Source organism: Phodopus roborovskii, unplaced genomic scaffold, assembly GCF_943737965.1.
Source record: "Phodopus roborovskii unplaced genomic scaffold, PHOROB, whole genome shotgun sequence".
NCBI lineage: Eukaryota > Metazoa > Chordata > Mammalia > Rodentia > Cricetidae > Phodopus > Phodopus roborovskii.
In genome coordinates, this window is record NW_026126575.1 from 2,235,099 (window position 1) to 2,257,812 (window position 22,714).

General features: G+C 50.0%; 1 protein-coding gene across 4 annotated transcripts in view; it reads left to right on the plus strand.

The window, feature by feature from the left end:
- The window catches only part of Mgll (monoglyceride lipase), an 883,522-nt gene that overhangs the window by 856,568 nt on the left and 4,240 nt on the right, over positions 1-22,714 (plus strand). For 3 of the 4 annotated variants that reach the window (XM_051203379.1, XM_051203377.1, XM_051203376.1), the window contains exons 4-8: positions 5,676-5,812; positions 6,869-6,979; positions 12,023-12,106; positions 15,446-15,535; positions 21,624-21,839. In XM_051203379.1, the coding sequence (XP_051059336.1) occupies positions 5,676-5,812; positions 6,869-6,979; positions 12,023-12,106; positions 15,446-15,535; positions 21,624-21,839 (638 nt within the window). The remainder of the gene's footprint in view (positions 1-5,675; positions 5,813-6,868; positions 6,980-12,022; positions 12,107-15,445; positions 15,536-21,623; positions 21,840-22,714) is intronic. The other variant, XM_051203380.1, reaches the window with a different exon arrangement.

Below are 22,714 nucleotides of genomic sequence, written 5' to 3' on the forward strand. Positions count from 1 at the left end.
TCCTGGGTCTTGCCTCTATCAGATTAAACCATAGGCAAATCTGTGGGGCATCTCCTTGATGCTGATGTGGGAAGGTCTAGCCTATCATGGGTGGTGCCACCCCTGGGCAGGGCTATATAAGAAAGCAGGCTGAGCAAGATAGTAAGCAGTAGCTTGGCCTCTGCTTCAGCTCCTGCTTGAGTTCTATCTGTGACTTCCCTGACAGTGGACTACAAGGTATGGGATGATATAAACCCCCTTTTCTCCCTAAGTTCTTTTTGACTACGGTTTTCATACCAGTAGTGGTAAACAGATAAATACAGGAAATGGCCAGAAGTTCAGAGGCCCCACTTTAGCTTCTCTAACATGGTGAACTACATCAGCAGTTTTTTTCTGTGATGGCTTTCCCCTGCTTTTATGTTTTGTTTCTGAGATTGTCCCCATGCATCTTTCCTTTATCTTTCCTGGCCTTCGTCTAGTTATCATTTTGCTGTGATGTCTAAATGACCCAGTGACAACTACAGCCTATGAGTTATTCTCACTCCTAGAAGCCAATAGCCAGGAAGTTCCCTTGGATGAATATCTCATGGGGGGAGTTGCCAGACTGGACATCAAGCTTACAAGACACCATGCATTTGTGGAGTGGGTGAATCCCTGAGACATTCATGAGTCTGTGGCAACCCTCAGCTTTAGAAGTAGGGACACACTCAAGTCTCCCGCCATGCTCCTCAAACACTGTGATATTCATAGACAGAGGACATCACTGTCCTTTGGGGTTGAAGGAGTCAAGACTCCCACACTCACCTCTTCCAGGTCCACCCCACAGTTCTCAGGACGAGTTTGCTGGCCTGATCTGTGTCCTACAGTATCCCATCCTCTGGTGCCTGCTGTTCTTGTGGGCTGTCTGGGAATGCAGACTGTAGGGGCAGGAAATGCCTGTCATCTTGACAACCAGATGGTCTTTGGAATCCAAGGCCAGCTAACTAGAGTATAGTGTTGACCCAGCCCTGTGGACTTCACCAAAATAAACCCAGACAGGAGGCCTGAGCCTGGGTGAAATGCACAGACATGACAGCCTGCTAAGGGAGCCCATGGCTCATGGCTCTCCATCCTGAGTTGTCCAGTTGGGACGAGGCCAAGCCTAGAGCCTGTTTCACCATCAGCCCTTCCATCTGTCCATGGTGCTGGCTTTAGTGGCAGATGGAGAAAGGCCTCTTTGCAGAGTGCAGTAGGACTTGAAGAAGACCTGAAGAAGAATAGAGGTAAGAGATGAGGAGACACTGATTCATGCAGATGCCTGATAAGATGAGGCACTTTGGTTTGTGTGGATATCTGGCAGAGGACTTGTGATTTGGAGCCAGGGAAAGGTGGTGAGTCCACTGCAGAGTCCTAGAGACAGATGACGAGGCCTTCACTGTGAAGATGGTGGAGTTTAAGTAAGGTATTCTGACACCTGACACCTAGAAAGCCCTGTCCTCGCTCCAGGTTTGCTCTTTGGGCATCTGGAGGTGAGGGTAGGGCTACTAGAATACCTTCTCTCTCTCTCTCTCTCTCTCTCTCTCTCTCTCTCTCTCTCTCTCTCACACACACACACACACACACACAATCTTTGTTCTGACTTATATAAGTAGGGCAACATCAAGATTGGTTTGGGGGAATCAGCAGCACAGCCTCAGTTAAGCAGCCAACCCCAGCGTGAGATCTAGCGTGGGCGGCTCTGGCAAACACGGAGGCCTCTCACGGTACTTCAGTTATTGCAGGTATGTCTGGCCTCTTCTCCCTTCTGTCCCATCTTTCTTGTCTGTCATCTCTCCACCTCTCGTGGTGGAGGTGAGTGACCTTACCACAGTCTACTGCCACGACCTGCCACCAGGAACTCCATCCATCCTTTCCCATAATACTCTTCCTCACCCTCCTCCCACCAAACAGTCCTCCAGCTCAACCAGACACGTGAAACCTCTGATACCCTGTTACCCTGTCCTCAAGTCCGCATACATGCCCCAGTGGCACTCGGCCAGCAGCTTAGAGCCCCCATACTCGCCAACAGTGGGTCTCCAATGAGTCTCTGTTTTCATTTGCTGTAGTTCATTCCAGTATCCATCTCTGCTCATCCCCTCTGCCCTCATGGCAACACATAGAAACATACAGACGCTTATAGGATATTCCCAGTGGCCTCCCTATCTGTACATCTGCAGGCTCTGGGGAGCAAGACCACATAGGCTGTCCCTACACAAGGTGACTGGCCAGCTCCCTTTCGTGATGTAGCCTCCTGCCTGCACGATTCCACATACTACCCCATGATTGGTATATTTCCACAGCAGAGTTTTCCTGTTAAGAAAGACTTTGTTATTGAGGAGGAGGAAGAGGCAGAAGAGGGGGGATGAAGAGGAAGAGCTGGCTAGTGGTACAAGCTGTTCGTCCCAGCTCCTCAGGAGCTGAGGCAAGAGGACAGAAAGTTTGAGGTCACCTGGCCAATGGAGTAATTTTTTATTTTCATGATCTAGTCCATGCCTAGCTTGTGCAAGGTCCTGGTGCCATCTCAAATGCTGTCAATCTCCTAGTTCCTTGCTTCCTGACCGATTTGGCCCAGAGATGTGACAGTAGGGACACTGGCTTGGGAGACTAAGGCCTAATCACAGATTCCTGCCAGCCAATAACTAAAGCTCCATACTGAGCTTTCCAGGGTCATTTTTTTCTCAGCTGCCAAACATAAGGGTCCTTGACATGCAAACTTACGAGGATTGAGCAACATGGACTCAGAAAACTGTGAGTCCTAGACTCCCTGGCAGATCTCGGGTGCTCCTGTGCAGTCAGGTCTTACTTCCCATGCTGAGGCTGTCTTCACCAGGTTTTCCTTCGGGGAGAAACGGGATACTAGGTAAAACCAGTTCTCTGAGAAGACTGAGATGGGGTGCTGTGTCTTTCTACTCTGGCACTAACAGGGTGATTGATTGGCTTTCTGGTCACGGCCTGAGCTGGTGAACTTTCTGTGCACACAGGCATATGGAAAGTAGTTCATAATCCCAGCACACAGACCTAACACCCATGTGTGCCACGTAGGGTCCCCACAGGAAGCCAGGTGGCAGAGGGAGCAAGGAGAAACCACAGGGAGCTGCCACTGTGACTTCCACAGAAAGGGCTGGACCAGGGTGAGCAGGGTTCAGATGGGCTGGCTGGGTGTGGGGCTGTCCCTGACTGATGATTAGAGGAAGAAGATCCCTGGGTAAGGACCTGATAAGGGTGGTGGTGGGTGTGGGTGTGCTTTCCTGCAGGGTGGTGCATTTTAAAGGCTAGCTCACAAGCAATCGGTTACCTTTCCAGTAACAGCCAATCCTGGAAGGGGCAGGGCCAAGCCCTCCAAGATAAGCAAAGCCTGCAGATACATAAATGATAAATGAAAATGACAAGCATGGTTGAGCTGGGTGTGGTGGTTGCATCTGTGATCCCAGAGGATGCCTGAAACTCGGAGCTCCAGGCCAGGAGTTGGCATTGCAGCGGTGCAGGGCCTGCTGCTCAGAGTCCCTCTGGCCATTATGGCACTCTTCCTGCTGTACTTTGAACGTCCGTCACGTACCTGTCCTCTGCCAGGCCTGTGCAGACCCTGTGCAGTGGACAGGTGGGCAGTGTGTGTTCCTTCCTCTTAAGAAGGGTTCCAGCAAATACAACCCTTAAGAAGGGTTCCAGCAAATACAACCTCAGAGAGCTTAGTCTCTGGCCTTGATGGCGTGACCAGTGGGCGGCCTGATCGGAGGGGTGAGGCAGGAAAGAAGTGTGGGCATGTCTGGGAACTGTAGGCAGGTGGCTTGGAATGTGCTGGCTAGCAGGACATAGGACCAAAATGGGAGCCTTCAGCAGAGCCCTGGTACACAAGGACTGTGTTCTGAAGAGAAGGGAGATGAGAGAACACAGGAGTCCCTCCCTCCCCCATTGCAACTGGTTGAGAAAAGGAGGGGCAGGCACAGGTAGCTTAGAACAAGGAACACATCTGTGCTCTCAACCCTGCAAGTCATATGGAGGTTGACTTGGGAGACTGGGGCCCAGTAACCAAAGGGTAGGAGAAGATGGGATGGATGGAAGCACAAAGCCAAAGCCAGCCTGGTTTGGAGACCAGATGACGTAGAGGGATTGTGGGATGTAGGCTCTGCTGGGTGGAAGACAGAGATAACACTCAGTGACTAGACCCTCTGAATGTGGATAATAGTTATGTGGCTTGATGTGTTTGGGGTGTGGCTGGCAGTGGCACTAGGACCCATCCCAGGTGCATGAACTGGCATTTTGCAGCCCATTGTCCATGGTGGGATACCTTGCTCAGCCTTGATACAGGGCAGAAGGGCTCAGTCCTGCTTCAGCTTGGTATGCCAGACTCCCCACTCTGAGGAGTGGATGGGGACGGGGAGTGGAGATGTAGGGGGTTGGAGAAGGGGAGGGAAGGGAAACTGGGGTTGGTATGTAAAATGAAAAATAATTTTTTAAATAAAAAAAGAAAGAAAGAAATTCAAGGTGAAGGTGTAGGCTCTCCTGGGGCCTTCCTCCCCAGCTTGCAGGCACCATCTCGCTGTTATGGCTGCCCCCTGTGTGTCCACACCCACATATCTTCGTATGAGGACATCAGTCACTTTAACTTGATCACCTTGTAAAGTCCTTATCTGCAAACATAGGACCGTTCTTTAGAGTTAGGCCTTCAGTGAGGGGAGGAAGGAACAATGGAGGCCAAACAATGGCCATTGGGAAGATGGCAATGGCCTGGGGGTAGATAGTGGCCTCAAAATGCTGTGAACACCCTCAATGCCACTGAGTTGGTGAGAAACGGTTGGTGTGGTGTGGTTTCTGTGACACACACTTAACCATAACTGCAATGCATTTTAAAAAGGGGACACTCCAGACAGGCATGAGACTCGGCAGCTTTCCTCTGAAGGTGGTAAGACTGCTGTCCAGGCACACTGACAGAAAAGCAGCTTGGGAGGGTAGGGACATCAGTGGCCCATAGGGGTCTGGCCGCAGCAGAGTCTTTGCCCCATAGATGCAAAGTCCCCTCGAAGAGGCGGTCCAGGCTCTGTGAACAACACTGCCAGCTCCTGGCAGCCTGATGCAGCCATGGCCCCCTGTGCTGGTGCCTTCTCTGTAAGCTGGTCCGTTTTACAGTTTCCAAACTTTTCCACAGCTGCCAACAGCCATTTCTATAGCAACAGATGCCCTTCACAGCCAGGGAAAAGTGCAGAGACCCTAAGTAGAGGAGAAAGGAGAGATGCACTGCACAGATGGGTGACAGATTGACCAACCCAAAAGGAAGGGGATGGGGTCTAGTTTTATTGCTGCTTTATTGAGATCCTTGTCAAGTCCCCTTGACCATTCTTGTTTGATTTGATGTGTAATCTCCTGATGCTGCAGAGAGGAGACAGAACACACCTGGTCAAAGGTCACCAGTGAGGCACAGCTCAAAGGGTCAAGGTTGGGACACAGGAAAATAGCTGAGCCTCAATAAGGTATACTCTGTATGTCTCCTGCCCCTTCCTTCTTCCTTGGAAAACTGCCTCCAAGGAAGTGTGTTAGCTGGTGCTCCTAGCAGTGCACTATGAGGCAAAGTTCCTTAAGCTCTCTGTGCTTACAAGGAAAGGAGTGATTGGACAGGGTTAAATGTGATGTGCATGTAGCATCCGAGGGTGACACTAAATAAAACTCTTCCCGTTACTCTCCAGTTGGCCATGGGCAGAGTGAAGGAGAGAGGATGGTGGTATCGGACTTCCAGGTTTTTGTCAGAGATGTGCTGCAGCATGTGGACACCATTCAGAAGGACTACCCTGGGGTCCCTGTCTTCCTTCTGGGCCACTCCATGGTAAGCAGGCCACAGAGAGAAGTTCAAAGCAAGCCTTGTCCCCACAAGACCACCTGACTGACTTACTCACTTCCTGTGCTCTGCCTCTAGCTTCTGCCTGGATGGAGTGTCCTTTTCACACACCTATCTGTGGAGTCCCCTGCACCCCTAGTCCCCAGAACTAGATCCTGGAGTGCATTCCTCCTGCCCAGGGCAGGAGGGATGGCAGAGAGTGTGAACATCTCATGAAACAGCCCTGAAAGCAGTTTGAGTCCATTTCCCTATGAGATCTCCTAGCTCCAGGAACCAACCAAGTTTATAAACTCAGATGATCCCTCCCCAGCAGCCACAGGCCATCCCTTCCAGCGGGAAAGCTAGCTGGCTAGCAGCAGAGGGCTGAGGACTGCTGCACAGGGCACGTCCTCACTGCCTGGCTCTCTTACCTGCCTGGCCCCTCTAAATGTTGAGATTGGAAGTCTTTCTGTCAATTTCCTCTGGGCTTCAGAGAGACAAGACTGCCTCTGCCACTTCCTCCTCCCCCTCCTGCTCCATCCACATTCACTCAGCACTGGATATTATTCCTGGAATTTAAATTTTGGAATTATTACTAAACACATACACACATCTATTACTATAATTGGATTCTCCCATAAAGAAAGGAAACAACTCATTTGAAGCTTGTCAGAACAGATGAATTGTGGGTCTGCTACCTTTGGGTTTAAGACTAGAAAGCAATTGTGTTGGTACATTTGTGACCCACAAGCTAGAGCCTTCTTCGTATCTGTCTGAAATGTTTGCCCTCGGAAAACCCAGAGACAAGAAATGTGCAGGCACAGTGGCTCACTCCTGGAATCTTAGCACTCAGGGAGCTAAGGCAGGAGAATTGCCATGACTCTCTGACTGTCCTGGATTATGGAGTAAGACTGTAGAGAAAAAGGAAGGGAAGGAAAGGGAAGGAGTGATCAGCTAGTGGGTTCCAGGTCCCCACTTGGGCTCTTGGCCAGCATGGGAACAGATGAGGGAGTCGGGGTCACTCTGATTAGAAGCTGGTGCCACGCTGTCTGTTTTGCCTTGCAGGGTGGTGCCATCTCCATCCTCGCGGCTGCAGAGAGACCAACCCACTTCTCTGGCATGGTCCTGATCTCACCTCTGGTTCTTGCCAATCCAGAATCTGCATCGACTTTCAAGGTAAGAGGGCACTGCAGTCTCTGTGGGCCTCGGAACTTCTGGAACGTGACATATCCCTTTACAGCTGGAGTCTATGTCAAAGGGCTCACCACCGATCCTGAACTTCAGACGCTATTGTGTAAGGACTTAAGCTGAAGTCAGGTGTCTTTCCTCCAAACACAAAAGGCAAGACTTCCTGTTTATACATGTTGTACTGGCCAAAGTTAAGAGGAGGAAAGGTTACAGGAGGTATTGAACTGGCAAAGTCACGTATGCTGACAAGTCCCATGCAAGCGTTAAGCTTCTGCCACTGAACACTTGCCAGCCTCGGCAGAAAGAGAACTCGGAGTAGGAGCTGCAGCTGCAGCTGCAGCTGCAGACCATTCCCAGCTGTTGCAGTCCATCCTTGAGCTCTTCTAGCCTCAGCCCTGATGGATGATGTATCATTTGGATTGGGAGTTCAATGTGCTGTATGATCGATCATACAGCAGTTGTTGCCAGAGGATTGACTCCCTTTGACTAGGTGAACAAGGCAATGAGGCACCTAGAACCAAATCTATCCCCACCTCAAGAAATACCCAAAGCCAGTACCCCTGAGGGACCATTGATACGGCCTTGGTGCAGATCTGTCCTTAGGAGGCATGAGAACGCCCAAAAAGAGTGGAGCACCCAAGGAGTGCCCCAGCCCTGGCAGAGGCTACTGTGGCCTGAGCCAGCTCTCAGGGTGCTTGGAGGGGAGTGAAGGTGAGGTGGTGTAGCCTGGGTCCAGGTGCTGTGGGCAGCACATACTCTTCACCACCAAATGATGACGGGTTGAATACCTATGTGGCCCCTTGTTCCCCTGTCTTTTGGGATCCACTCAGTGGAACCCAGATGGCACTTGTCTGTGGTCCCAGGCAACACATAAGGCACTGAGTACAGAGGCATCACGGAAAGGTGCAAAGGCTGTGACCTTCTCTTCATCTGCCCTGGTAACTGATTTTGTGGGGCAAGGCCAAGTTGGTTCAAGGTGCTTTTCCAAATAGAGTAAGAAAGAGAGAGGTTAGAGGGGAAGGTGCTACCGTGTTCGAATGGCTTCGTTTCAGAGACCTGTGGCCAGTGCCTCAGGGAGTCTCTAACTGTGCCAGGACTTGCCAAGTGGGAGCTGTGCGTTCACCCACACAGTTCTGGACTAGGGGAAGAGGCAAGACATGTGTGGTGGGGGTGGGGGACACTGAGGCTTGGGAAGGGGTGGTTTAGCCAGGATTAGCCATCGAGTGGTGGATGTGCACCCCAGTGGGGCTACCCCTCACAAAGAAGAAAATGGATGTTTTTTCCCCTTAGAGACAGTCCACGGAGCCTTTTAGATAAAGTGCACCACCACAGCTGTGCCCAGAGGAGGGCCGTCAAGGTTCCTTCCCAGGGTCCTCTGGGCTCCATCTAGGACCAGCAGTGGCCGTGCTTCTGAGCTGACCTTTCGGGCTTGGTACTAATAGATCACCTTGTCAAATCAGGAGCCAGGGTCTCTAAAGAGACACAGGGCTCCTCTGATTAGCCAAGACAAATTAGATTTCCCTTGGTCTGCCGAGGGCCAACCCTGCCTGCCCGCATCTGTTGCTGCCTCCGGGCTTCAGCCTGTGTTGTCTTTGACTTCCACAGTCCAAGTGTGACTCCTTGGTTCACCGCTGAGGTCATGCGGCTGCTCTCCACACATGGCCTTGTCCTCAGACAGACTCCCTGAGAGAAGATCACCCCACGCCTTTATTTTTGTTTCCCAGTGTAATTTTAAATAGTGAAGAGTAATTCAAAGAGTTCAAATGCTAAAAGATGGGGAAGGGCATGGAGGAAACCCTACTTGGGGAGCAGGTCAGCATTCATGATGTCAGAGCTGGTTCACGGGATACAGTTGGTGTGCACACATGTCATTTGTTCTTTCTGCAGGTGGGGGCTTGTTCTGCTTATCTAGGGGAATATTATTACATGCTCCTTTGGTTGGTCTGCTTGTTCTTTGAGGGGTTTGGTTTGGTTTGGTTTTGTCATTTTTACTGTGGCCTTCCCCATCAAAATCTGAAGAGGGTTTCCCAGGGAAAGATCCTGGCTCAGAGCTCCCATTTCCAGTCACTTGGTCCTGTGAGGCCTCATAGAATGGCCACTTGCTGCCTTGTTCTCTCCTGTACTCTGAGAAATGAAGTGTAGGTGGGGTTCACAGGAAGGGATTCTGAGGGGTAGAAGAGGTGGGGACTCAGAGTTGAGGGGTGCTGTGGAGGGGAGCATCCCCACAATGCCCTGTGGATGTTCCCAGAGCCACATGGATCCTTGAGCTCATTTAACGGCACTGGCATGCAGCTTGATGAAGGGCACTGGCCTCCAGTGTGGGAATGTGGGACCCACACGGTGGAACTCAACTCAGGAAGAAAAATTATGTCCTCAGACTGCACCCTCTAGCCGGTACCCTAACCTCAGCTGGTCTCCAGATAGTATGTCAGTCTTCATATGTATGTGGGTGTGCGAAGGTGACCAGCTTCACCCCTGGGATGGGAGGGTGCCCAGTCACCACCATCTGCTTTTTACACTGAGGCTCTGTTGGGATTAGCTAGGATATATTTAGCCTGAGGAAGAAACTGAGGACAAAGGCATCAGCACCCAGCACTCTCTGCTGAGGAAGTGGTTTCACAGGGAAAACAGGAGCAGCAGAAACTTAGACACCAAAATTGCACAGAACAAGTTTCAGCTGCTGCTGCCCTGGCTGTCCCCTCATGAGTCTCCTGGGATCCCTTCTCTTACTGAGAGCCTCAAGGAAGGCAGAACTCCTAGTCTGGGCTGGGCTGCCTCGATTGTCATCGGTGGTAACCATCTCCTTGCCTGAGGTCCCTGGAGTCCTGAGCAGGCCTTTGGGGTGCCCCATTTCCGGCTCTGTAGGGCCCTAGCCGGAGGATGAGGATGGAGAGGGACTGTGTCCAGGAGGCCTGTCTCACTGCAAGCTCTGTTTCTCCCACCACCTGCAAGGACAGGAAATGACTCCAGATTCACAGGCAAGGAAGTGAGGCCATTGTCTTCCTCAAGGTCAGCTTGATTACTTCTGAGCCAAGGAGACCAAGGTCATCTTCCTGTGACTGGATCCTACTTCCCATCTGAACATGCCAAGCCTGTTTTTGTCACTGGACTACAGTGCACTGGAAGGAATATGGGGGTACGGTGGGGGTTGGGGGTTGCAGGTGAGTAGCCTTGCATGGGCCAGTGGGCAGCCACCATCAGCTCTAGGTGTGACCCCCCCCTCAGTCCCAAGGGCAACCTGATTTCGGGGAGTTTGGGGGCTCAGGTTTCCAAGACCTGTGTCTTAAAAAGCAAGCTCTCTACCCTGGAGCCATCAGAGTGAGCTCCAAGTCACTGGAAAAGCATAAGACCTTTACATCTTTATTGCACAACTTCCCACAGAGATGTGTCCCTGCCCAGAATGATCTGAAGTGACTCTAGAGAGCCCTCCCAGATCACAGATGTTGCCATTGCCTGGCCTCCTGAATGCAGGCCAGCTTTCAGAAACCACAGCAGAACCAAGGGGCAGTAATTAACCCTCACAGCAAGTTCTTCACAGGCAGAAGCTTTAAAATGATCGCAGAAGCTGTTAAGACCTTTTGGATCAATAAAGGCATTTATGCATGTCTCTACTATTTACAGTGATGGGCACTGCAGTTGATTCAGAACTGTCCCCAGGGTGTGGCAGGGACTCAACCTTCCGCCTGCTCCTTTCAGGGCTTGCTCAGTCTGGAGAGAGCATCCTCACTCTCAGGAGCAGTGTTCCTGTTTATACAGGCTGCATCATGGGTTGCAGAGCTTCAGCCATAGAGCTAGTTGTGGGAGTCCACACCTGCCATCCCAGTTCTCCAGAAGTGGAGACAGAGGGTGGTAAGTTCAAGGTTAGCCTGAACCTACCTTGTGGGAGCCTGTCTCAAAAAGCAGCCAAGTTGCAGGCCACACGCTTCTCCAGAGTCTCCACTAGGGGTGCTGTTTGCTTCTTATTCAACTGACTAGCAAGAACCAAAGGATAAGCTCTGCAGGGGTCAGTCCTGACAAACACCCCAGGAGTCCTTACTGTCCCCATTTGACAAATGAAGAACAGCTACCATGTGATCCAGACATCACCCCTCCTGGGAACTTACCCAAAGGAATCCAGGTCAGCTTATCAGAGACATCTGCACGCCCAGGTTCACCACTGCAATCTTCAGTGGCCAAGATGATGGAACCAGCCTGGATGCTCATTGACAGATGACTATAAAAAGGAAATGTGGTGTGTTCGCACAACGGAGGTTTCCTTGGCCACAAAGAACAAAATTGTGTCACTCACAGGAAAGTGAATGGACCTGGAAATCACTATGTAAAATGAAATAAACTTAACCCAGAAAGACAAATGTCACATTTCCTCTCGTATATGAGACCTGTATCACATGCACACAGCCATACATACTCACACCAGGCAGAGGTGACGCACGCTTTTAATCCCAGCACTTGGGAGGCAGAGGCAGGCAGATCTCTGTGAGTTTGACGCCAGCCTGGTCTACTGAGTGAGTTCCAGGACAGCAAGGGCTATACAGAAAAACCCTGTGTTCAAAACCAAGAATTCTCATACATACTCATACACACATATATTAACACACACATACACACTGCAACATAAACATACATGCACATAATATATGCACATATGCATGCACATACACAGGCATGCATGTACCACATATACACATGTGAATGCAGACACACATAATATGAAAAGTGAAAAGGGCACTGTTGGGAAAAAGGAATGGGCTCAGCAAGAAAAGGGAATGTTGCGGTGGGGGGAGAGAGAAAAATGGGGTAAAATACATAGTAAACCTGAAATGTCTGCAAAACCCACAGGTTGTATAATGACTATATGTTAATATATACTAATAAAAGTTGTTGAAGAGACTTTCTCAAGAATTCTGTCCCAGAGTTTACACCCAAGTTTACCAAGTTGGGTCTGACTTGCCTATTGGGATTGTGGGGAGGGTGGGCAGTTTGCAGTCTCCTCTTCCTGAGCTGGGCCCACGGCTGTCTCCATGCCTGCAGGACAACTTGAAGACCATGAAGACCACTATTGAAAAGGCAACTGAAGTGACGATGGCTTGGATACCATATGCATTCCACCTGTGGGTGAGCATGACCCCGCCCTCCCTCTCCTGGGGGAATCAGGAGCTGGGCCTGCTACTGTAGCTGCTAGGAGCCATCTGACGTCCTGGACCCCTCGCTCCTCCGGTTGCGGGATCTGCTGTGGTGCCTCCTTTCTTGATGCCTCCTCCTTCAGCCCGTCTGCCGCTCAACCCTCTTGTCAGCCTCCTTCCACTGCAGAGGCCTCCCTCCTCCCACCCTCCACCCCTGCCTCGTGCAGTCATCCCCTCTTCAAAGAACAGTAGGGAAGGGCCTCTTGTACGTGCTTGATGCCTTGTGGTCTCAGAAACATCCTCTGCCTACCTTGACTTCTTGGTGGAAGCAGCTACTAAAATATCTACATCTCTCTAAGCCAGGTGGTGGTTGTTGTCCAAAGACGTTCTCCCCTCTGAATGAGTCCTATTAGAAGTGTCCCTTAGAAGTTACTATGCAAGGTTAGAAAGCTGCTGACTGGAGCCGGGCAAGCATCAGAGCCTGTCCAGCAGCAGAGACTCCTCCTCTGCCTGCACACTGGGGTCAGTGAGGAGAGTTCAGGAGACTGAAGTAGGATCTGCCTGCTGGGCCCTACCTGGGGCCAGGGAGATCAGAGATCATGGGCTGGCATGGGTATCCTCAGGCATCACTTTGTTTCTTTTCCTGTTGCTGTGACAAAATATCCTGACAAAAGCAACTTAAGGGACGGGTTTATTTAGCTCTCAGTCCACTGTGGTGAGGAGGGCATGACAGCAGAGCTTAAAGGAGCTGGCTACACTGCATCATCTGTAGTCAAGAAGTGGGGAGCAGCAAGTGGAACTTGCTTGCTAGGGCTCAGCTCTCTTTCTCCATTTTATGCAGTTGCTGGATCCTAAAAAGGGAATGGCCACACCCACAGTAGGCAGGTCTTCCCCTCCTCAGTTATAACAACCAGGATAATCCCTGTCAGACACCCTTGGGAGGCCCTCTCATGGGTGGTCTAGATTCTGTCGAATCTATAGCTAACACTTCACATCACCACACATGCAAACCTCTCTTTCATTCTTTTCCTTCCATGCTTGCCCAGGAATGGGGCATCTGCCCTGGGCATCACCATTCTCTCTCCAGGGTTGGCTTGTACCCAGATCTCCTACAGCCCGTGAGGCAGACCCTGAGAAAAGGCTGCAGCCCTGCAGGCGATGGCCCACATCCATGTCTGTGAGTGGGCAGCCAGTCCTGTTGCTAGGACACCAGCATCTTCATCTACACAGCCAGCACTGGACAGTCATTGTTAGGAGCCGGTGCTTCAGCAGTGTGCTCCCCCATCCTGAGGGTTAGCATAGTAACTCCAGGGGGCAGGAGCGGCCACTATAGTACCACCTTCCCCATACGGGCTGGGTATGTTCCCACCACATCTCCCCACTGAGCTTTAGGCTGCTGGGGAAAAAAAAAAGTTGTTGCCAGGACACAGCCTCTCTACTGGGAAGAGAGGTGAGGCCACGGCCCACTGTTCATCTTTGTGGGGGAACAGCCCATTTTAAAGCAACACATCACAGAAAATAGTGACCTTTCCCCAATCCCTCAGTTTTCCCTAAAAGCTTCCTTTAGCTGCCCAAATGTCCCTCCTTAATGGAGGAAGACTGACTGGCAAGAGGAGACAGAGTTGTTTTTACTGTAATCCTCCCCTGGAGGCAGATTCCCTGGCACCAGAGCCCCTCCTCTGCAGCACCCTGTGGAACTAGAAATGGCTCCTGCCATCCCAGTCCTTGTCTCCATCTTGAACCTCAGTGTCTGCTTGAGAGCCTGGGGTGGAGGGAGCTTTAGTTTGGGAAGGACCTGCATCAGGTTGATGTGCCTCTGTGCACATGGAATCAGGTGACTTGTCGGCAGGAGAGGGATCTGGCGGTGGATCTGTTGAAAGGGAAAAGGCACTGTGCAGTCTTCTTCTGTTCAGGGCCAGTGAGTGCTGAGGCAGTCTCTGTCCCTCTGCCTTGCTGTCCCCTCTTAATTGGTCCTCTCTCACTGTCTCTCGTGAATGCAGCTACAAGCACTAATCTGTACCATAACAGTCAACCTCTGTGGTGACACGGTGGATGATCAAGTGATCTATCAATTGATCTATCCATTCTGAGGGAAGGATTTTGCAGTGGGTAGCCAGCTGTGTGCTGGCTTGAGGCTGTGGCTTTGAGGATGGGCAAGGAGTCAGTTGGATCAAGCAAAAGGGGACAGTGCCTGAGATAGTGGCATAAATCGCTCCTGTCTTCCTGTTGCCTGGAACTTTGCTGCAACCTCTGAGAATATCAGGGATAGAATGGCCAATCATCAGGGCTCACATGGATTCAGGGAGCTGGGGTTGAAGTCGTGGAGAATAGCAGTGTGCCTAGAAGTCAGTTCGATGAAACTCCATGATAGTGTGAAGATTTCCCCATAGCAGTGTTGCTACAGGACTCCAGTGCTCCAGGAGGCCACAAGCAGTTCCCCTGCTACCAAGGGACCCACCTGTGTGCTAGGCACCCTCCACACTTCTGAGAACTCGCCCTTTGCCAGCTCCCATGGTTCTAATTTCAGCATTTCCCAGCTCACTTTTGAAATAGCTTCTTTGGCCCCAAGTGTCCTCACTCGTCACAGATGTGAAAGTAAACAGCTTCTTTCAGAAGGCAGATGTGCAAGATTGGGTTTTCTGCCTTCCTGGGAATATCTGAGATCAAAAGGGGGACTGGGCTGAGACCCTAATCAGGCTCATCATGTTCACTGAGCATGTATAGAATGCCAGGCTTTATCACACGGTGCTATCAACATCTCCTGTGGTCCATTTTGGGGGAAATGGCAGGGTCTCCATCGGCAGCTGTGCCAACAGAGCCCAGTATTGAGGTCTCAGCCTGTGTTCCTGGCTCATGGAGCTGGGAATAAGAGAGGGGGCTCCTCTCCTGTGCCACAGGACTTCCTGTTCAGGCTGGTGATGGTTCATTTTCCATGTGGTAGAACATGGCATGCAAGTGATTCTCTCTGATCCAAGCTGTCCTGCTTCCTTCACTCGCTGACAACTGAGCCAATGATTGTGACTATGCTGTGTCATTTTTGGTGACTTGGGGGAGGGCACAGGCTCATCAGTGGCTCCCAAAAGTAACTCACAATTACATCTGATATGTGGTTGTATCTGCCCAGAAGCCAGAGCAAGAAAACAGACCTGGTGGTGGTCGCACCAGCAGGAGAGGAGCCCTGTGTCAGGGCCCTGCATCAGCAGCATCCCCGCGTCCTGAGCATCAAAGGCCATGGCACTCAGCTTGGTGTCAGCTCCTTGCCCAGGTGGTACTCCAGCCATCCAGAATGGTTGGCCTGCACTCATGAGTCTCATTTTGCCTCCTTGTCCAGGTCCTTGCTGCCAAAGTGCTCAACCTTGTCCTGCCAAACATGTCCTTGGGGCGCATTGACTCCAGCGTGCTGTCTCGGAACAAGTTGGAGGTGAGTGTGGGTGGGCATAGGGATGTGGGAACGGTAAGCAGATGAAGGTAGGGCCCAGTGAGATCTGACCTCTGCTCTCTCCTCATCACTTTGTTGCCATTTCTGGGTGGTGGGGACACATTGGAGTGAGTTTTGACCTTGCCTTAGGGGTGAGAGGAAAATGGGGAGTCTGAGCTCTACTCCAGACAAGCAGAGAGCTTAATGGAGGACAGACATGCTGCATGGTTCGGTCTCTCTTGATAGCAAGTGACAGAAACCTAAGTCAAAGAGATTCAAGGGACCAGAGGGTGACCCAGCAATTAATTATGAGAGCTTTTTCTGCTCTTGTGGAGGACCCTGGTTGGGTTCCCAGGGCCCCACACTGGTGGCTCACTTACTCCATGGTTTCTGACACCCTATCTGGCCTCCACAAACACACATGATGTGCACATAAAAATGAAAAAAAAAATGTGATTTAAGCACAAGAGGGCATTTATTGGTAACAGGAACTAAAGTTAGATCAGGAATCAAAATCTCTGTAAGAGCCTGCCCTTTCAGTCTCCCTGCCCAGCACCTCTACTTGGCTTTGTACCAATCCAGGCTGTCCCCAGGTAAAGGCAAAAAATCCACCAGCTTCTAATTAGTCTTAATAATAAAAACCTGGAGTCAGATATTAAGGGGTGAAAGCTGAAAGATCGGAAAAGCAGAGCAGCCAGCCACTAGAGTTCTTACCTCTATGAAATCCTCAGACTGAAGAGAGGACCAAACTCTCTGTCTGCTCCCACCCATATTCTTCTCTCCACCCAGCCATCTCACTTCCCGTCTGTCTGTACAAACTTCCAATCCTTTGTGGTTAGCTAGTGGCTAGCTCCACCCTCTGATCGTCAGACAAGCTTTATTTGTTGAGAGTATAAACAAGATATCACATCCCCCCCCTTTTCATCTAAGAGTAAGAAAAACTATATATAATAAGTATATACAGTATGTACAGGCAATAGGTTCATCAACGATGTCTAGCCCATTATTGATGGCAAATTGAGAGAAAATACTACATGTCTGTCCTATCTTGGTGAGTTCAAAAGGTTATGCCAAATTCACTTTCTAACTTGTAACTTGTATTACCAAAACTATCTTTTTATAAAAGTCTCTCAACCTTATACACTTTACATTTCTTTAGTGAATTTATTTTCTGAATCTGGTAACAAGGAAAATTATAACTATAAATTCTTCAACTCCATTAGAGACCCAAGAAGGAAATATTACCTGAATAAGCAGGAAGTGCAAGCAGGTGACTTCCAAAAACTGTGAGAAATGACAGAAACAGCTGGCTGCCCGGGCAGTCAGGCTCTGGCTTCCTGGCCAGGTTTTGTCCTAGGACACATGCAGGCCTGGGGGAAGTGAATTCTCTTATTATCATGTAGAGAGCCCCCAGGCTGTGGGGCCAGCTGTGCAAGAGACAGGTAAGAGGCTGAGGTGCTCAGTGTGGAGAGCTTGTCTACCTGCAAGAAATCCTGGGTTCTGTCCTTAGCTTAAGGGAGGAAAAAAAAAAAATCTTTCAGGACACTCCAGGAAGCCTGAGGGCCTCAGATTCAGGGAGCTATCCATCTTCCCTTAAACTTTTTTTATTTTGTTATAATACATCTTTGTATCCAATTGTTCTCTGGACCGATGAACAAGATAAAAATGAGAAACACCAATTTCTTTGCCATTGTAGGGCTCTTCCATTCATCACAGACCAGAAAACCTTGATGTTGGTCAAGGTGGCAAATTTAGATGTAGCATTTTGTATTTCCTTATAGAGCATTTGTCTCTTGTAAAATTCCTTATCATCCTCATATTTCTTTGGACACATTCAGGACACAGCAAGTTATCTTCTACTCCTGGGGTTGGGAAAATTCAGGCTGGTAATAGGAAGAGAGGGATCATCCTTTTGGGACTGTCTGGAACCCAGGTATGACCAATGCCCATCTGCAGGGAGCAGTCTGCCATGCAGGGGCTGATGGCAGAAAGGTCTTTATATTAGAGGGAAGAGGCTGGCGATTCACAGCCCTAGGCAGACCCACTCTCGTGGCAATTCTTCCCCAGGTAGCAAACACGGACTCCCTTTCTGAAGTTATAACTTCGACTATGCCATTCTCCTCCTCTCTCTCTTGAAATTTTGACATGTGGATTCTTTGATAGCCATCTTGGGTTTCTTGGGAATTGACTTCATTTTGGCCTCAAGAGGTGTTTGGGGAATATGACATTCTTGTTGCAAATATGATTTTTGCTGGAGTCTCGAGTAGACTTCAACTTACTTGCCATCTGTACTCAACTTAAGACAGTGACACCATTCCCAAAGAGTGTTCCGGGACACCTCAGTAGTAAGAGGAAGGATGAAGTTTTAATACAGCTTTACTCTAAAACCTGTAGTGACTCTCAAGCCCACATTCTGGGGCCAAATTTAAACGCCAGGGGATGGGGAAGGTGGGTAGCTTGTGTGGCCCTTGGGCTTTCTGGGTGTTTGAACAAAGACCAAGAAAGGTCAAAGCCAGCCAATAGACATCAGATCTCCAAACTTGTTCCATTTGCTGTGCTGGGCCATTCAGCCCACTCTGGGTGCCTTTGCTCTGTGGTAGTAACTACTCTGTGAAGAGGGTTCCCTGGAGAGGCAGGGACTCCTTAGCCTGCATCTCAAATAATGGGTCCAGCTTGGATGGGTGCTGGCTGGTGAAGTCCAATCAAAGAGAGGCAAAGAGGGGCTTCCCCTGGAAAGCTGCTGCACAAAACAGCCAAGTTGTCTATCTTCCTACCCAAAAGGCAGAGAGAAAAAACAGAAAACGAAATCATTCTATCCCCTCTCTTGAGAAACAACTTATGGAGATTGGAAGAGGACTGTGAAGGACTGCTCTCAGGTTCCACAGCTCCCAGTTGCCGCCTGCATCCTTTGGGCCAGCTAGAGAGCTAAAGATGTCTCCCTACAGGGGACATAGAACTGGAGATGCTGACAGTCTGAATTTCAGCCTTCAAGTGGCTAGGGCCACCCCAATTCCTCAGTGAAGTGTCTGCCTCCCTGCTGCCTTTGAACCTGTGCTGAGCATTAAAAATAGCCTTTCCACCCACCCAGGGGAAATGGTGAGAACAGGCACCACCCAGTCGCACACAGCAGGAGTCTACAGGCTCATCCTTGGATGGCACATTGCCCATGGTACCTTACAGCTAGGAAAACCTCAAAACACCAAACAACAGTGCTCCCCTATTGTCCAATGCAGGATGGTGGGGAACTGGAGGGCTTCACAGCCAGGCTCTAGGGGCTGGTGCAGGTGGGGTTGGGGGAAGCAGGTGGCTCCCTTGGCTGAACGGCAACAGATGCTTGCTTGGGTTTGTTGTGGCACAGTCCTCTAGTCCACTCAATGCCAGCCCTGAGTCTTGTTCTCTGTGGAGCTTCCTGAAGCTATAATCTTAATTTCCACACCTTCTGGACACCATAGCCCTTTCTGTCCCCTGTAACCTTGGAAGTTATAGAAGCTTGAGTCAATAGAAAGCAAATCACTCACCCAATGGCACAGTTAGTGAAGTCAGGATTTGATTCCAGGTTCATCTCTGGGCCAAGTGCACTTGACACTAACACATTGTGAATGAAAACATAGCTGTCAACATACATACATGCATACACACACACACACACACACACACACACACACACACACACACACACTTTACTGAAATCACTGAGAGCTACATACAGTGATGAAAGATATATAGGCATTTCATGTGCCCATCACTCTGCTTCCCACAACAGGAAGGAAGATATCTAGCCAGGTGTTGAACCTATATAGCTCGCCATCCATGCTCATTCCATCCTTAGCCTTGACAACCATGAATATTTCCAAAATGCTAGTAGGACTGACTCAGTGCAGCTCTTTCTAAAGAAGTCCTGAGTCACCAAAGAGAAAAAAACACACAGTGACCAGAACAAAGGATTTGGAGCCTCCCTCAGTCTCCCTGAATGGCATGTGTACTCCTATCCCTCCTATCCTTTCTGTAGTTTTAATCTTGGACCTACCTTTTCTTGACACTGCTGGTGCTCCTTCCCCCAAAAGGTGCCATTTTATAAACAATGTCTGTGTGGCCAGGAAATAGAAACAAAGCCACGATCAGAAAGTGGCTGGGGCCATGAAGCTGTTAAACCCAGGAGTGGACTCTTCTGGAACCTAGCATATTGGGATACTCCAAGAAGCAGGATGAAGCCTCTGGAAGGATATTAATAGTGGGCTTCATACAGCAGATAGGCTAGAGCCCACAAGGCTATCATCCCCAGATCCTGAAGGAGACTAGCATGGATGCAACATGAACATATTCAGAAGCAGCAGTGTGGTAGGCAGGAGCTGGATCCTTCCTCTGCCTCATGCCTTCTCAGAGTCAAGACAACTTTTCCCTTGATGAACACTTCTAGGGGTAGTTCTTCTCACTCTTTAGAGAATAAAGCAAACCCTTGACCCAAGCACATGGCCAGTTCCTTCACTTGCTTCTTATTGGCCAGGATATGGTCACATGATCACAGCTAGCTGCAAGGGATGCTGAGATGTGTACTCTGTCTGGAAGGTTATGTATGCTACCCGATGCCAAGGGCACTATAAGGAGAACTGGAGTTGAGGCATTAATACTAGTGTGCTGCTAGATCTCTCTGTCAGTGCCTTAGTTTCCTCTCCTGTGTCGTATGGGTAATAAGAGCCTTGATTCTGTTGTGAGGCACTGTACCTGCAGAAGCTCAGATGGCAACTGTTGTTCTGCTACACAATGGGGCCCTGAATGGTACCCCTGATACCAGATCATGCCCAAGGTGTATTTCTGATACCTGGCACAGGCATTTCTGCCACTCTTACTATTGTCATCAAGACTTGGCCAACCTCGGGCCTAGGTCTCTTCTGGTGGCCCCATAACTCTCCTAGAAGTAGGGTTCCTTGGAGACCCTGAAAGAGACCTACAGTGGCCTGGGTCCATGGCCAGCTCTCCCGACACTGCCCCTATACTGCTCTGCCAGACTCAAGCCCTATCTTAGCCTGCTGAATAGATGGCCTGGATCTGTGGGGTTCTTGCCAGCTCAGCTACAAGAAGTGTTTAATCCATCCCGTGCAGCTCATCACAAATGGTCAGCTTGGTGGGCTCAAATCCAGGCTCAGGGTAACTGCGGGACAGCCTGTCCCTTCCTACATGGGTCTGGAATTCTGGCTAGGCCTTTGGAGAGGTAGCAACAGAAGTAGATGATTTTAAGTCAGGGCTCAGAGACCCCTGTCATATCAGGCCCAGCAGCCTTCGGTTCCCCTCACCTTGGTCCCACCATTTGGTTGTCCCGAACCAGCTCGGAGTCTGTCTGCAAGGAGAAAAATAAGCAAAGGGTATCACAGCTTCACAGCTATTCTTAAGAGCCTAAGAGACTTCCTGTGCCAACCCATGCTTTCCAGCCCTTCTGTGTGCATGTCCATCACCCCACCTAGAGAGAACTTTGGGAATGAGGACAAGAAACCCTGCTATAACATACCTTAATGCCTTCAGAGCCAAGTAACCTGAGATGACATGGTACATTTTGGGTTTTCATATATATTTTAAGCCAAGGTCAATCTGACCTTGAACTTAAACTCCCCCTGCTTTGGCCTCCCAAGGGCTGAAGTTTTACAAGCATGTGTCAACATGCATGGCTTTGTTGCTGCTTTATATTTGTAAAAATCCACCTTAGTGCCATAGTATTGGAAAATTTCTACAGATGTGTATGTGGACAGTCAGTCCTTCATCATATCCTTGGACTCCTCATGATAGAATCCAACCAATCCAGTGTTTCTATAGCACTGACCTTGGCCTACATCTGATAAGCATCTAGAGATGACTGAAGCTTGGGGAAGGGTTGTGGGAGCTCTACTCAGACAATATATCAAGCTGTATGAATGAGGTACCTGAGCATCTCACACTTGGGGAGTTCTGTATGAGTCAGAGCTGAGTGAAACATGCTCAGGTCCGAGTGCAGAGGTGCTGAGCACAGTTCAGACCTGAGTTTTCCTGAACTGAACACACTGGGCAGACAGACGAACACCCTCTCAGGAGCCCACGAGCTGACAGGGTCTCTTCCTCGCAGGTGGACCTATACGACTCCGACCCACTCATCTGCCGAGCAGGGGTGAAGGTGTGCTTTGGCATACAGCTGCTGAACGCCGTCTCGAGAGTGGAGCGTGCGATGCCCAAGCTGACACTGCCATTCCTGCTGCTGCAGGGCTCTGCTGACCGGCTGTGTGACAGCAAAGGTGCCTACCTGCTCATGGAATCATCCCGGAGTCAGGACAAGACACTCAAGGTAAGAGGCTGGGGGCCATGTCCCAAGGGACCCTGGGGGTCAGCCTGGCTGGGAAGTAATGGTGAGGGGTTACAGGCAAATGAACTTTGTGACAACACATGGGTCCCCAGCCCATCACTTCACAAGAATGAACCTCATAGAGAGACTAATCAGATGGTATGTGCAAGAAAAAAGCCTGCAGCTAGGCACAGGAAACAATGTTTTACCCAAGCTGCAGGGCTCCCGACAGTACCCCAGTGCTCTCTGAACCTGCCACAGCTCAGGGTCTACAGATCCTGGGGCATCAGGACACCACAGGGACAGTAGGGTCAGGGAGTGCAGGTTCCAGGGCAATTGGATAAGTCTGATCTGCAAGGGCATGTGCAGGAGTTGACCTGTGGTCGGGGCCCATGAGGACAGGCTACAACTTGATGTGACATGTTTGACACAGGGAACAGTGGCTTTGGTCAAGATAGATGCTTTTTGGGTCCAGATATACTTTCCTTTGTCCCACTAAACTAGGAGGCACGCCAACTGAGAAGGCAAGGCCCTACTGGGTACCAGTCAGACAATATGGAACCCTGAAACTGAAGCATACCCACATCCTTGCCCACATTATTGGGCCCCCGGCCTGAGCAGATGTGGGGGTACCACAGAATCTGGGCTGCATCCTCACTGTGTTACAAAGACAGGTGACTCTTCAAAAGTGGTAGAGTCAGTATTTGAACTGAAGTCCTTGGACTTGAGTCCACAGTTCCTCTAAACCCTGTACCACTCTGGCAGAGACTCACATCTTTATAAATTGTCAAGAGCTTGTCAGTGATGGAGCTCTTGACTCATTCAGGGGTGCCCAGGGTTCCATCCCAGCTCCAAGCTCCCAGAGAATTAGCTTTTCA